Source organism: Schistocerca serialis, chromosome 3, assembly GCF_023864345.2.
Source record: "Schistocerca serialis cubense isolate TAMUIC-IGC-003099 chromosome 3, iqSchSeri2.2, whole genome shotgun sequence".
In the NCBI taxonomy this organism is placed as follows: Eukaryota; Metazoa; Arthropoda; class Insecta; order Orthoptera; family Acrididae; genus Schistocerca; species Schistocerca serialis.
The window spans coordinates 361723799-361737977 of record NC_064640.1 but is presented as its reverse complement, the minus strand read 5'-3'; the positions used below and the strand labels follow the sequence as shown (position 1 = coordinate 361737977).

Here is a 14179-nt window from a genome sequence, read left to right as displayed (position 1 = left end):
GTCCACGAGTATGAACTTAACATTCCTTCACAAAGGTTGTTAATATTATTGACATTTCATCAGCATAAATGACACACTGGTGGCATAATGAATGTAAAGTAAATTGTTTTTAGAATCTTGGCCACTCTTAGCGTCCAGCATTAAGAAACATATGCCTTCAAAAGACTGAGACTCAGTAGTCAGTTATGAATTTCCCCACTGGCCACACAGACAGGCTGCAATTTATGTACTGTTTTTACACATATTTCATGCTTCATTTCTGTCTTTTTTTTTATATAAAAAAAAGCTAATGAGTCAATGGTAAAACAAACAAAAAAAAGTAAGCACAGTGAGACAACAGGATGGGAGTAGTGAACTACCCAAAACTAGTTTGCTGTGATTGGAGTAAAAGTTCCGACAAAGTATGTACAGAACGAATGTACAAATACAATAAAATTATGCCTGGGCAATATGAGCAATGAATGATTTAGGCCACAGAAAAACTATTATCAGAAAAATTATTATACACAGGTAAATGTTCTGGCAATGAAGAAAAATGAAATAAATAAGGATGTAAGAATGGGACTAAACAAAATAAAACGTGATACTACCCAATGAGCATATTCTCACAGTCCATATATGCCTGCATACAAAGGAAGCTGGCCAGGATGCATAGTTTATTAGCAAAATCTGTATTTCAGAACCTGCTGCATGAGACTTAAGTAATCAGTACATCCCTAAAACCTCCATTAATTAAATGGAATTAGGCTCTGCAACACGTTTTGCTTTACCAGCAAAGGTACATTATAATACCATCAGTTTTTGGAAGTCCTATGAAATATTTTAGGAACACAAAGAGATGTCATGTACTACTTCTGCAAAACATGAATATAAATGTGTAATGTAGAATTGCACCTTCTTCACATACAGCAGTTTCATTATTAAATATCAATAAAAAAGGTGACAATGATTGTTTGTACTAGTAAAATTATACAAATATGTCGGCAATACATAAGACAATTATTCAGTCACATTAGACTCCACAAATTTAGGACAACCATCTGGGGGAAAAAACATAGCAATAGGATTACAGGCATTAATTATGTTGTCCACACAACACTACACATTTTGCTACCAGTTTGCAGCACATATCACCAAGGTATTGCAGGTGTATCACTAAGACTTTGTGTTGTGGTTATGCACATGGCTAACTAGGATGGACAGGAAAGGCTGCAACATAAACATATTTATTTTGTTTCAGAACATGATCACTCTCATACAACATGTAAGCTTTTGAAACTTTTGTTGGAGGCTGGGTCAAATATTCAGCTTCATTAAATTATAAACAAAGTAGGAACTCATTATGACAAGATGGTTAAAGTGAAAGGGAGCATGAAAGATTGCCAAAGTTGTAATAAATGTTTATAATTTTCTCCCACTTCAAAATAAAGCAAATGCTCCCAAGGTATTCAGCTTTAAGGAACCTGAGGTAGCTAATAAATGCTGCACCCATTTTCCCCCAATCATCATCATCATCATCATCATCATCATCATCATCATCATCATCATCCTTCTTCTTCTTCAATGGTGACAGTGATACAATTTCAGAATAATTAAAGCTAATCTAATGAATGATTGAAACAATATTTTGAAAATAAATTGTTTGTTGAGAAAATAAATAGGTTCATGAAATAATCAGTTTGTTTATGCAGTATTAACACACTGACATTAAATACAAGCCTGTTCTGCATGTTACATTATTGTATGCATCCATCTGCAACTTGTGAATTAAAATACTGGTATAGTGAACAAAATGTTTTTTAAAAAAGAAAAAACCAATGAATTGTCAGAGGGGCATCATTAACAAAACTGAATACATGAAATTATTAAAAAATGCACTTTCAGTCAACTTTTTTTGTTCCTCTGGCTTTCCAAGCAGTTACAAGATTCCATGCAAAGTACAAGGAAAAGAAATGGACTTGGACAGCTAGTAAGATGAATCCATACCACAGTAGTGCATAGGGGTATCCCTGGAAAGAAAATTTCAATATTAAACTGATGAAAAAACTTGCTATATTTAGGCAGCAAATAAGGTTTGTAGTGGTAAGACATAAAATACAGGAAGCTACACATTAACCTTACAGTCACAAGAAGCAGAAAGACTAACCTCCTTGAGAACAACACTCATAAAGAAACATACACAGATGAAATCATTATACTTGTAAAAACTTTAATCTGCCAATCCAGTACTTATAATCTTGTACTTGATGCTGTGCAGGAACTATCAGCAAACTATAACTATCTTCTTTTGCAAGTAAGTTTGAGCAGAAGACCACTCATACTAAAATTAATTATGTTGTTATCAGTTTCCTTGCCACTATTTAAAATAGCTGCATGGGGCAGGGCCGCGGCGAGATGCGACGGGGCAGGGGCGGGGCGGGGCGGGGCGATGTATGATTAGGTGCATGTAGGTGAAGGGGGTGGAAGTGGGGGGTGGGATAAGACAAGGTGAAGGGTGCAGAAGTGGGACAAAGGAACAGTGTTGGGATGGGACAGCGCAGAGTGGGATGTGGTAAGATGGAGTGAAGGGATGTCAAATGAGCGGGGGCTGAGATGGACCTTGGGAGGGGGGGGGGGGGGGAGGGGAGGGCGAGATGGAGCAGAGGTGGGGAGGGGAGGGGGCAAGATCGAGGCGAGAGGTAGCTGAGGGGTGGTGCAAGTGAGAGTGAGCCAAGGAGGGTGAGAGGGAAGAAAAGAAGTTATAAGAGGGATTTGCAGGGGAAACCAAGTTGGTGGGTGGGTGGGTGGATGGGGGTGAGGCACAGTGGTGGGGAGGGTGTGAAGCGAGGGTGTGAGAGGGAGGGGGGGGGAGAGGGAGGGATAGGGGGAGGGGGAGAGGGAGTGGTAGGGAGTTGTGGAGGGCAGAGGGTGAAAGAGTTAGGGGGGAGACATGTATGTATACACTCTTCATACTTACTTGCCACATCTGAATTTCCTCAGTTTCACCATCACTGAGGTATTCCAACACCTCAGTGAAATAGAACACTGCTGCATACATAAGTGGGCCAAATCCAAATAGAATTATTCCCATCATATATTGTTTCATGGTTTTTATCCTGTTCTTGCGTACAGCTGCCAATCCAAGAAATGACAGGAGCAGACTAATGCACCAGATATACTCCCACCAGAGTGGCTGAAACATTGTTAAACACTAGTGTAAACGTTGAAATATATATAAAGAATAAATGATATTTTATAAGGATATCCCCCTTTTACTGAAAAAAGGTCATCCTTACATAGTCTTAATGAGGAGATCAACTTAGAATGGTAATACATGATACATTTGGTCCTATGAGTTGCAGATGTACTTGACTCCTAGACAATAAATGACATACTGGCTGCAATGGTTTATTTAGCAAAACCAACTGCTTTCACCTCTGGACAGTTTTATTACAGCATGAATAGCTTTGAATATACTGCATGACAGATAGCTGATGAAATGCAAGATAATTACTGAAAAGCGTATCATCCAGACGAAATTAACACACTACCAATAGATACCCAAGCAATGATTTCTGAAGGTCTTACACTTTAATAAACAGATTTCACTGTGTTTGTAGCTGCACATTTTAAGCAGACTAAATAACCTTTATGCTAATCTAATAACACATGCACACATCTTCCAGTATGAAATATAATCAAAGTACTTCTTGTGATTTCTAGTCGGAGTCTAATCAACAAGCTCACTTTAAAATCACTGCATGTAGCACTTGATGAAGACAACTACATTGGTTACCAAAATATTATGTGAAGACTATTGCTGCCTTCTCTTTTTTTAAGTAAGAATAATTACAAAAATAGTATGTTCATATAAACAGCTGTAAGTAGTGTTTGCCTAGTATCCCGTTTACATCCAAATGCTGTGACAAATTTTCATGGATATTTATGGAAGATACAGATATGCTGAGGTGGGTGGCAAGACTTGCATTTTTTACATAAATAAATTAGTCACTTTTGAGATGTGTCATGCCACATGAACTAAATTTCGTAAGTGACCCAAAAGCTTATTACATCCCAGAAAACTGGTGCTTACCCTCAAGCCCCAAACTGCTCCAAGAGCCCTGAATGTCGCACGTTTATAAGACTTTTGTGAAAAATAAATTAAAATAAAAAAATTTGCAAGTCAGTCTCCACCTATGCTTTTGAAATTGTCATTGTACTGCTCAACACAGGAAAGTGAGAGAAAAGCTACCCTGTTGCGCAATGTCAACTACACCTTATTTATTGACATGATAGTCCTATTAAACACAGTATTATCTAAAGCTGGTAGTGATCAGAATGGATTAAATACCAATTAGCATTTTTCAGTTTCATTCAAAGCAAGCTACTCCCATCGGTCACCTTGTTAAGAGTTGCTTTAGAGTGCATATACACTATTGTTACACTCCAATGAAATACTGTGTATTATAACAGCGATTATTTTGTCAAAATTAGTGTTTCAAGTTCCCTTATAGTGGCTTCAAGACAGTTAGTGAAAATATGGAGTACTTCCTGCAGTCACACAAGTGGGCATGGTATGATCTACCTCCGCTATATAAAATGTAAAAACAATTGATCACGCTCTTGCAGACAGTTTAAATACTCACAAAATTGTAATACATAACATACAGCAAGTTTTTTCAGATGACTAACAATTTTGCACAAAGACTTTGCTGTGACTGAAACAAGTACACATACTGTGAAGAACTACGTGTTCTTCGGGTGCTAGTCTCACAATTTTCTGTGTAAAACCGAATTCTCTGCATGCAACCACAGGAGGTGCATGGAATTGGCAGAAAAAAGATTGGGGACTCTTTTTCAGCACTGTTCAGCAAAGGCTTGCATATGGATTGGATTAAGGTCAGTGCAAAACCACAGTTGCACCAAGGGAAACAGCATTACTTCTCATCCTTCTGACTAACCATTATGAAACTGTTGTCTACTATTCATCTGCAACAATTTTCATCCAAAAGTGACATTAGAACTAGAAATTCAGTACTTTTAAAGAAGCTCTGGGACAACACAGAAAACTAAACATGCATTGATCACCACCACCAAAGAAGATATTGTACGAAAAAAAATTGTGTGTGTACTGCAAGAACATACAGAATATTTTGTTGTAAATCTGTCAAAGCATATCTGCGGGAGCACTTGAATAACTTTATAGAGTTTCAGAATATTAATGCACATAAGATCTTACTTAATGAACACAATTATTCCACACATGGTGCAGAAATAATATGGTGTTGATTATATAAAGGGCTGGTAACCAAAAATTGACACTTTAGGAAATAGTCAAACTACAGAATGAATATCAACTAATTATAACAACACACAAGAGTGACACTCAGTAATGATTCCAGAATGATGACAGTAAAAATTACCACTATTAAAAAGTGAATACAAGAAATCTGAGATGAGGAAAGCAAGCAATGATATCACACACACACACACACACACACACACACACACACACACACACACACACACAGCGTCAAAAGCTTATCAGGTTTGTGAAAGTAGAAACTACTCATCTTAAGGATGTATAATAACTCAGTTGGCTCACTACGAAGATTACAACATGGTTCAATGAAGTAGAGTTCTGCACAAAAAGGAATAAAGAGTCAAGTGAAGAATGTATGTAACAAAATAATCCGGCAATAAAATCTATACAGAGAGATTGCAGTGACAAAAACCCATTAACAGATATTAAAAAATATTTGTCAATGCATAGTCAATTTGAGCCGTTCTGTATTTTGGTGGAGACCCAGGTACAGGAAGATCTCACTAGAGGACAATGCTATGCACTGTGGATGGCCATTATACATGCAGGTTCCAAGGGCCAGACAGAAGGTTTGCTGTCACCTTGTTTGTCAGTGAAATTGCACAATAGACTAGTCTGAAGACAATACTTATGAAACAACAGGGAACAGAACTTGCAGATATTGAAGAAACTAAACATGTCTTAAAATCACACATGAATGCTTTTACAGAGGAATGTTTTTTTTTTTAAAAAAAGCATCGGAAAAGGAGAGTGTTATGCAAGGAAAAAAGTTGCTAACAAATTATTTGGTTGGGAATCAGATGTCAGGACATGCGCACAGCAAATTTTACAGATTGCTATGGAACAGCTGTACTCCTTGTGTGGAGTACTTCATTGCAAGGTGTGATGTAAGGCATTTCAGCTTGTGATTTGATATTCCTCGAGATAACTTCTGAGTGTAATGACAAATGGTGAGAGTCACTGGTGATAACAGCAGGGACCCTGTCTAGAATGGGTCAAATCACACAGTCCAACTGCTGTATTCGCACCAACCAAGCAAAAATGCTCCATGTGCTAAGTGCCATGAGTCTCATTGTCAGTGCTTTGCTTGGCAATTAGCATACACCCAAGCCCTCGAGTAAAAGTCTGCCTGTCATTGTTCAGTTTGTCTCAAAGTAATAATTAACACCTTGGTAAGTGACCAATTATAGTTATTAATATAATGAGAATAATGTTTTCTTTTTAATACTGGAGTCTGATGGAAAGAATATGTTTCATAAAGAGTAACTGCAATAAAATTAGCAGCAGCCCAAAATGGAACATTCAATGACTACAAAATGCAGTTATTTTAGACAGTAATTATATTACTGCAGCTGTGCGTGTAATCCTTTAACTTGATACTTATAACAAATGCTGCACTAAAGCGCAATTTTTATAGTTAATAAATATAATTAACATAAATCATTTTTAGTAATATAAAATTACACACATGATAAATGGCATTCAGTGTGGGGTGTAAACAAATACTACATTACAAACTAATTTAGAATAGGAACCAAATGGACTTATAATGCAATATAATGGTTCTTAAAATTTAACGAAGTCTTACTGAAAGAAATTTGAAATACGGAACACACACAATATATAGGCCTCATGTGCTCAACGCCCAACTGAATGCATTAGCGTATGAATTGTTTAATGTAGAGTGACAGCAAATACGAAGAAACTGTCCAGCATAATGAAGCAGAAGAGGACAGTATATCTCCTTTGGGTATACCTGAACTGTCCATAGAATAACACACATTCTGGAAAATGAATGTTATGAAAAGAAGGAAGAGTGCAAAAGCTAATTCTGGATTGGAAAAATGTAAAGCTTGTTTCTCACTAATAGAAGGACAATGCTTTAACCACTGCATCGCTTTGCTGAACCTGAAGAACTTAGTGAAAACAGAATAACCAAACACGAAGAGGAGGCAGGTTGTGATGATTAGAAAAAGCTGAAGAACAAGGCACTTTTGGACAAGAAGTTTGATGCAATTGTTGGAACACTACATTCGAGAATTCAGAACGACAATATAAACTGGAGGACTAGTCGCATGGGCACCAACAGATAAAAATATGTCTGAGAGATCATGCAAAAATTATGTACATTATCCAGAAAGTATGATGGGTCAATCCTAGGTACACCAGTAAATAAATTCTGAAAACAACGTCAGCAGCATTTGATGATTATTTACAAATGATGATGTAGTCAATTCTATCAGTGAACATAAACCATGCTATAGTTCTGAGTCTCATATCAGTCATGTATGTGCAAGATACTTTCAGGACACCCATTCAGAGCAATGACACCTGATACATATGCATTAAGGGGCTCCGGAAAGGCTCAAAATCATGAAAAGTTCCATTTTTACTTTTTTTGCGTTTTCTGAATCTGCAGACTATTACCTTTTAATAGATATATAATTTATTCAATTCCGAAGACTACAACTATTTTTAAATTTTTTTTTGAAATGTGTTCTACATGGGCGTGACCCACTGTGGCGCTGTTAAACTGCTGTCAAATGGTGTTATTATTAACGTCCGTGTTCATGAGGTACATTTTAGTGATGTGAGATAAAGTATGTGTTGTGGCTAACCTGTGATGGTTCAATATATATCGCTGGTGTGATTGTCAATTGTTTCATGTTTATTTACTCTGTCGTTATCTCGAAAATATTCGTAATTAATTCTGTTTCTTGAGTCTCTGTTTTGTTGAAGTATAATAATGAGTAAAAGTAAAGTTATTAGAAATCCTCTGAAGGCTTTTAAGAAAAGGAGAAATGTTGGAAAGCCAAAGGTATGTGTTATTACTGTAAACAATAAAGACGATAACCAAGTGAGTGAACCTAACCACTCAAGTACACCTGCCCATAGCAGTCAAAGTGGGAAAGAAAATACTTCACAGAAGAAGCTTGGTTCAATGAGTGAAAACTATGAATGTTTTATGGGCGAATCGGACGTGAATGAAATATTTGATATGTCGGTTCTCAAAGGAATTTTTTCAAACTGTGTAAGATGTATTCATTGTAGTGAAGTTGGTCTGGAACTCTCCATAATAAAGCACGTAGGACTTGCTAGTGAAATACAACTGAAATGTGATAAGTGTTCATACATGACCACCTTTTGGAACAGTGTTGCAGTAACTGCAACTGAAGAAAATGGAAGCAAAATCTACAAACACAACAACGAGCGATGCTTGCTTTAGACAAGGAACGCCTTCGGGCTGCAGACAGGGCTGTAAAGAGTCTAGAAATACAAGCAAGAGTAAACAGGAGGAGGAACAAGAGGAAGCTGGTGGAGGAGTTTGCAGAAGATAAAGATAATCCATCCTATGGACCTGGAATGCACTAAAAAGTTAATCCAATCTCTGTCGCTCGATTCCCAAAACTTTTATTTTCTCATACTAATTACATGTTTTCTAACAAGGGAACCTCCCCATCGCACTCCCCTCAGATTTAGTTATAACTTGGCACAGTGGATAGGCCTTGATAAACTGAACACAGATCAATTGAGGAAACAGGAAGAAGTTGTGTGGAACTGCGAAAAAATAAGCAAAATATACAAACTGAGTAGTCCATGGGGGACATAGGCAACATCAAGGAGGATGTGCGCTCAGGAGTGCTGTGGTCCTGTGGTAGCGTGAGCAGCTGTAGACGTAGAGGTCCTTGGTCCAAGTCTTCCCTCGGGTGAAAATTTTACTTTCTTTATTTTTGCATAGTTATTATCTATACCAACTAACTTCTGCAATACGTTGTACAATGGCCTGTACAGTAAATCTGTAAGTCCAAGATAAATAAATCTGTACATACAGGAGAAATAAGGATAAGGAAGACCTGGGAAGATCCAAACAGATCTGGGACAGAAAAATAGTGCCCAAGACAAGGAGCTCTAATCAAAATATTTCCATCAGAGTACATGAGCAATGATGTAAAAGACTGAGATATTTAAAATAATGGAACCACTGGGAAATATGTAACAGTTACTGAAATTATATATATATATATATATATATATATATATATATATATGGTTATAATAGAGGAAAACATTCCACGTAAGAAAAATATATCTAAAAACAAAGATGTAGTGACTTACCAAATGAAAGTGCTGGCAGGTCGACAGGCACACAAACAAACACAAACATACACACAAAATTCAAGCTTTCGCAACAAACTGTTGCCTTATCAGGAAAGAGGGAAGGAGAGGGAAAGACGAAAGGATGTGGGTTTTAAGGGAGAGGGTAAGGAGTCATTCCAATCCCGGGAGCGGAAAGACTTACCTTAGGGGGAAAAAAGGACGGGTATACACTCGCGCGCACACACACACACATATCCATCCACACATATACAGACACAAGCAGACATATTTAAAGACCTCGAGGGCTGTTTGGTTGAATCTGGGAGTGGGGCTGAAGGTGAGGCCTTTGGATAGGACAGAGGTTTCGGATTGGGAGAGAGGTTTGGAGGAAAGGTTAACTACTGAATTAGGGTGTTGTGGTGCCAGATTGTGTTGATTCGAATTTTGAGGTTTTGGAGGGAGTGGAGCTGGAAGTGGGAGACTGAGTAGATGGGAGAGACTGGGTTTGTGTGCAATGAGAGGTGGTTGAGGTTTGCTGGAAAAATTTTGAAGGGTGAGTGAGTTGCCTTGCCGGAGGTGGGAAACCAGGAGATTGGATAGTTTTTTGAGGTGAAGGGTGGCACATTGTTCTAATTTGCGGTTGGCCTGTAGGGGGATGCTCTGAATAGCCGGTGTGGATGTGGGAGAGGAAAGATTGAGGACTTTTATTAAGGATAGGAGTTGACGGGTGTGTTCATTGGCTGAGTAGATGTGTAGGTGAAGGATTAGGTGGGTGAGGGCAATGGATTGTTCAGTTTGGAACTGGTATAGGGACTGATGGAAAGAAGGGTTGCAGCCAGAGATGGGAACTTTAAGTGTGAGGCCTTTGGGGGTTATGCCAAATGTCAGACAAGCCTGAGAAAATAAAATATGCGAGCGTAATCTGGCTAGGGTGAAGGCATGTTTGCAGAGGGAATGTAAATAAAACTTAATGGGGTCGTTGTGGGGGTGTTGTGAGGGTGACACGGTATTGGAAGGTGGAAAGTGTAACATGAGGTTGAAATGAAAATGAAAGATAAAAAAAATATGGGGAGAGATAAGGGTGAACTAGAAAGTAACTGGAGATCTGGTATGAAAAAAGGCGAAAAAGTGATGGTTAAGTTGATCCTGTGGTGAACTTGGGTTGGTAGACAGCGATGTGCATGAAGGTTAGGTGGTTGTGTTGCCGCTAAAACACGTAAAAGGGCGGAGAAATTCGAGAAAATTTCGAAAAAACGTGTAAATGTATTAAAAGGAGTGGTGTTGTGGTGAAAGATTACGAAAATGGGGTTAACAATAGTCTGACGAAGAAATAATGACGTTAAAACCTGTGGGGAGCGGCTAAAAATGATCAGTGATGTGCGAAAAACGGAAGTGGAAATAAAGTGAAAGTAATTAGAACTCGCCGAAATGGTTGTTTAATCCGTGAAAGCAGCTGTTATTGAACTAGAAACGGTGGATTTTATAGCAGCGGTAGTGTTGAAAGCGGAAAATAAATATGTCTGCTTGTGTCTGTATATGTGTGGATGGATATGTGTGTGTGTGTGTGTGTGTGCGCGCGAGTGTATACCCGTCGTTTTTTCCCCCTAAGGTAAGTCTTTCTGCTCCCGGGGTTGGAATGACTCCTTACCCTCTCCCTTAAAGCCCACATCCTTTCGTCTTTCCCTCTCCTTCCCTCTTTCCTGATGAGGCAACAGTTTGTTGTGAAAGCTTGAATTTTGTGTGTATGTTTGTGTGCCTGTCGACCTGCCAGCACTTTCATTTGGTAAGTCACTACATCTTTGTGTGTGTGTATATATATATATATATATATATATATATATATATATATACACACACAAAATTTTGTTCTGGAGAGTACAGATTAATCAATAAAAAATCAAATAGGATTAAAGTATGTATATATATATATATATATATATATATATATATATATATATATACTTTAATCCTATTTGATTTTTTATTGATCTGTAAGAGTAAGTGTATATATATATATATATATATATATATATATACTATTTGATTTTTTATTGATTAATCTGTACTCTCCAGAACAAAAGTGTTGTTCTTGTTGCTATCAGATTTAACTGATTCCCTCTGTACCTAATTTAAGACAACCCAATTCTCTTTTTAAATTCTCTAACCTACCTACCTACCTACCTGATTAAGTGATCCATTATTCCACACTTCGCCTGATGCTTGTGAATTTTATTAATCTTCCATTTTGAAAAGATAATGGCTGTTTTCAAGAGGGCTTTTTTTGTACTCTAAGAACTTTTGACTTCTGATTTGCAGATTTCTTATTCAAGTGGACCGGCATCAATTTATAAGGCATGATACTACAGGAAGGACATCTACAATCGGCAATTTCTTCTTTCTGATTAATAAAAGGCTGTCACAGTACACAAACTTTTTTTAAGCAGGAGTTTCACTTAGTAGATGGAAGAAATATGGTTGCAGAAATGAACAAATATGGAAATGCACCACCGGAGGATGAAAGACACAAGAAAATTTCAAAAATAAACCACCAGGTTACAAATTAAAAGCAGTGGAAAATAAACCAAGCAGTGGGAAACTTTATATAAAGAAAGCTGTTACACTACATATAGAAGTGTGAATAGACACTATTTTTCACTTGAATTGTAGCTACTTTCAGACTAAATCAAATGTTTGAAAAACAGCACAGACCTTCTTGTGTACATAAGCATATTTGGGAGAAAATATAAAAACCAATTCAGTCTCTCTAATTCTGCCGGCCCCTCTCACACTTTTGCTAACAGTGTTTCAAGTACAGAAATGAAGATCCCCAGGCACAAAATTGAACCTGACACAAATGACGACAGCTATAGCAATAGCTTTCAACCAGACTATGACTCTTCCAACTCCAAACTTATATACTACAGTGTGTTGTTATATATAAATGGCAGTTCTGAAAATACTGTTATGTCATGCACATTATGGGAACGCAAAGTACAGATGTGGTATAAAGGATTTGATTTTATGCCTTATTCATTCCATCAAAAATTATATGCATAAAAAGAAGTTACTTACAAACTTGAGTCAGGGATGGTGGCAGAACAGATACATTAATTGTCTCTCTAGTACAAAATCCAGTTTTCTTACAGAAGAAAGACCAGAATATCCTTTGATAACATAACTTGACAATAGTTTTGATCTCATTGAAATGCACTCTTTCCTAATTCAATAACTGGGCTTCAGTGGGTAAAAAAAAAAAACAAGAAACTCTTTATTGAAATATCCATTTGGGGATTAACTGGGAGGATGTATTTATCAAGAACTACAAAACTGGTATTCTATCAGGCGAAGTGTGGAATAATGGATCACTTAATCATGTAGGTAGGTAGGTTAGAGAATTTAAAAAGAGAATTGGGTTGTCTTAAATTAGGTACAGAGGGGATCAGTTAAATCTGATAGCAACAAGAACAACACTTTTGTTCTGGAGAGTACAGGTTAATCAATAAAAAATCAAATAGGATTAAAGTATAAATAACAAAACAGGCATTATTGTTGTCAAGAGAGAGACTAAGTCAACACCCAACATACTAGTTAACTAAGTTAACCTAATTAACTAGGTAACTAAGAGATTGAAAGAATGTGTGAAGAACATGGAATGCGGTAAGGAATGAAAAGGGAAGCCATTGAGTACAATAATTCTAATCATTGTTAACACCTGCTTTAAGAATCACGAAAGAAACTTGTAAATATACAAAATTCCTGCCGAAGCTGAAAGTTTGACATAGATCACATAATGTTGAAACAGAGATTCCCAGAGAAATCAAAACAGGTGATGCTGAGGGAATTATATCAGGACATGAGATGCTACAATTGGAAGTTGAGTTTACTACTGGAGTAGCACAGTAACTGTCAATGGGTGAAGAAGAGAGGATATAATGTGCAGCTTGACAATTGCAAGAAAAGTGTGTCTGAAAGAGATGGATTTGCTAACAGCGAATATAAATGTAAGTGGTAGGCTGTAGAAATACTAAATCGAATTAGGAATGAAAGAAATTTATGGCACAACATAACTGGAACAATCTTGTGACATCAAAGAATTATCAATTGCAAGGGGGGGGGGCAGTGTGGTGTGTGTAGGGGGGAGTGTGCAGAGGGTGGGTTGCAGTGGGGGAGGGGGGTTGCAGAGGGGGGATGTAAGTGTGGTGGGCAGGGGGAGGGGAAGAGTGGTGGGCTGGGGGGAGGGGAAGAGTGGTGGGCTGGGGGGAGGGGAAGAGTGGTGGGGAGGCGGAGAGTGGTGGGGAGGCGGAGAGTGGTGGGGAGGCGGAGAGTGGTGGGGAGGCGGAGAGTGGTGGGGAGGCGGAGAGTGGTGGGGAGGCGGAGAGTGGTGGGTGGGGGGAGGGGAGAGGGGGAGAGTGGTGGGTGGGGGGAGGGGAGGGGAGGGGAGAGGGGGAGAGTGGTGGGTGGGGGGAGGGGAGAGGGGGAGAGTGGTGGGTGGGGGGAGGGGAGAGGGGGAGAGTGGCGGGTGGGGGGAGGGGAGAGGGCGAGAGTGGCGGGTGGGGGGAGGGGAGAGGGCGAGAGTGGCGGGTGGGGGGGAGTGGCGGGCGGGTGGGGGGGGAGTGGCGGGCGGGTGGGGGGGGGAGTGGCGGGTGGGGGGGGAGAGGGGGAGAGTGGTGGGTAGGGGGAGGGGAGAGTGGTGGGTAGGGGGAGGGGAGAGTGGTGGGTAGGGGGAGGGGAGAGGGGGAGAGTGGTGGGTAGGGGGAGGGGAGGGGAGAGGGGGAGAGT

General features: G+C 38.9%; 1 protein-coding gene across 1 annotated transcript in view; it reads right to left on the bottom strand.

Moving 5' to 3' along the window:
- Window positions 1-1662: 1662 nt before the first annotated feature.
- The window catches only part of LOC126470167 (protein jagunal), a 54553-nt gene continuing 42036 nt past the window's right edge, over window positions 1663-14179 (bottom strand). The window contains exons 3-4 of the mRNA XM_050097808.1: window positions 2957-3172; window positions 1663-2009 (exon numbers count right to left, since the gene is read on the bottom strand). Coding sequence (XP_049953765.1) covers window positions 1881-2009; window positions 2957-3172 — 345 coding nt within the window. The 3' untranslated portion in view covers window positions 1663-1880. The remainder of the gene's footprint in view (window positions 2010-2956; window positions 3173-14179) is intronic.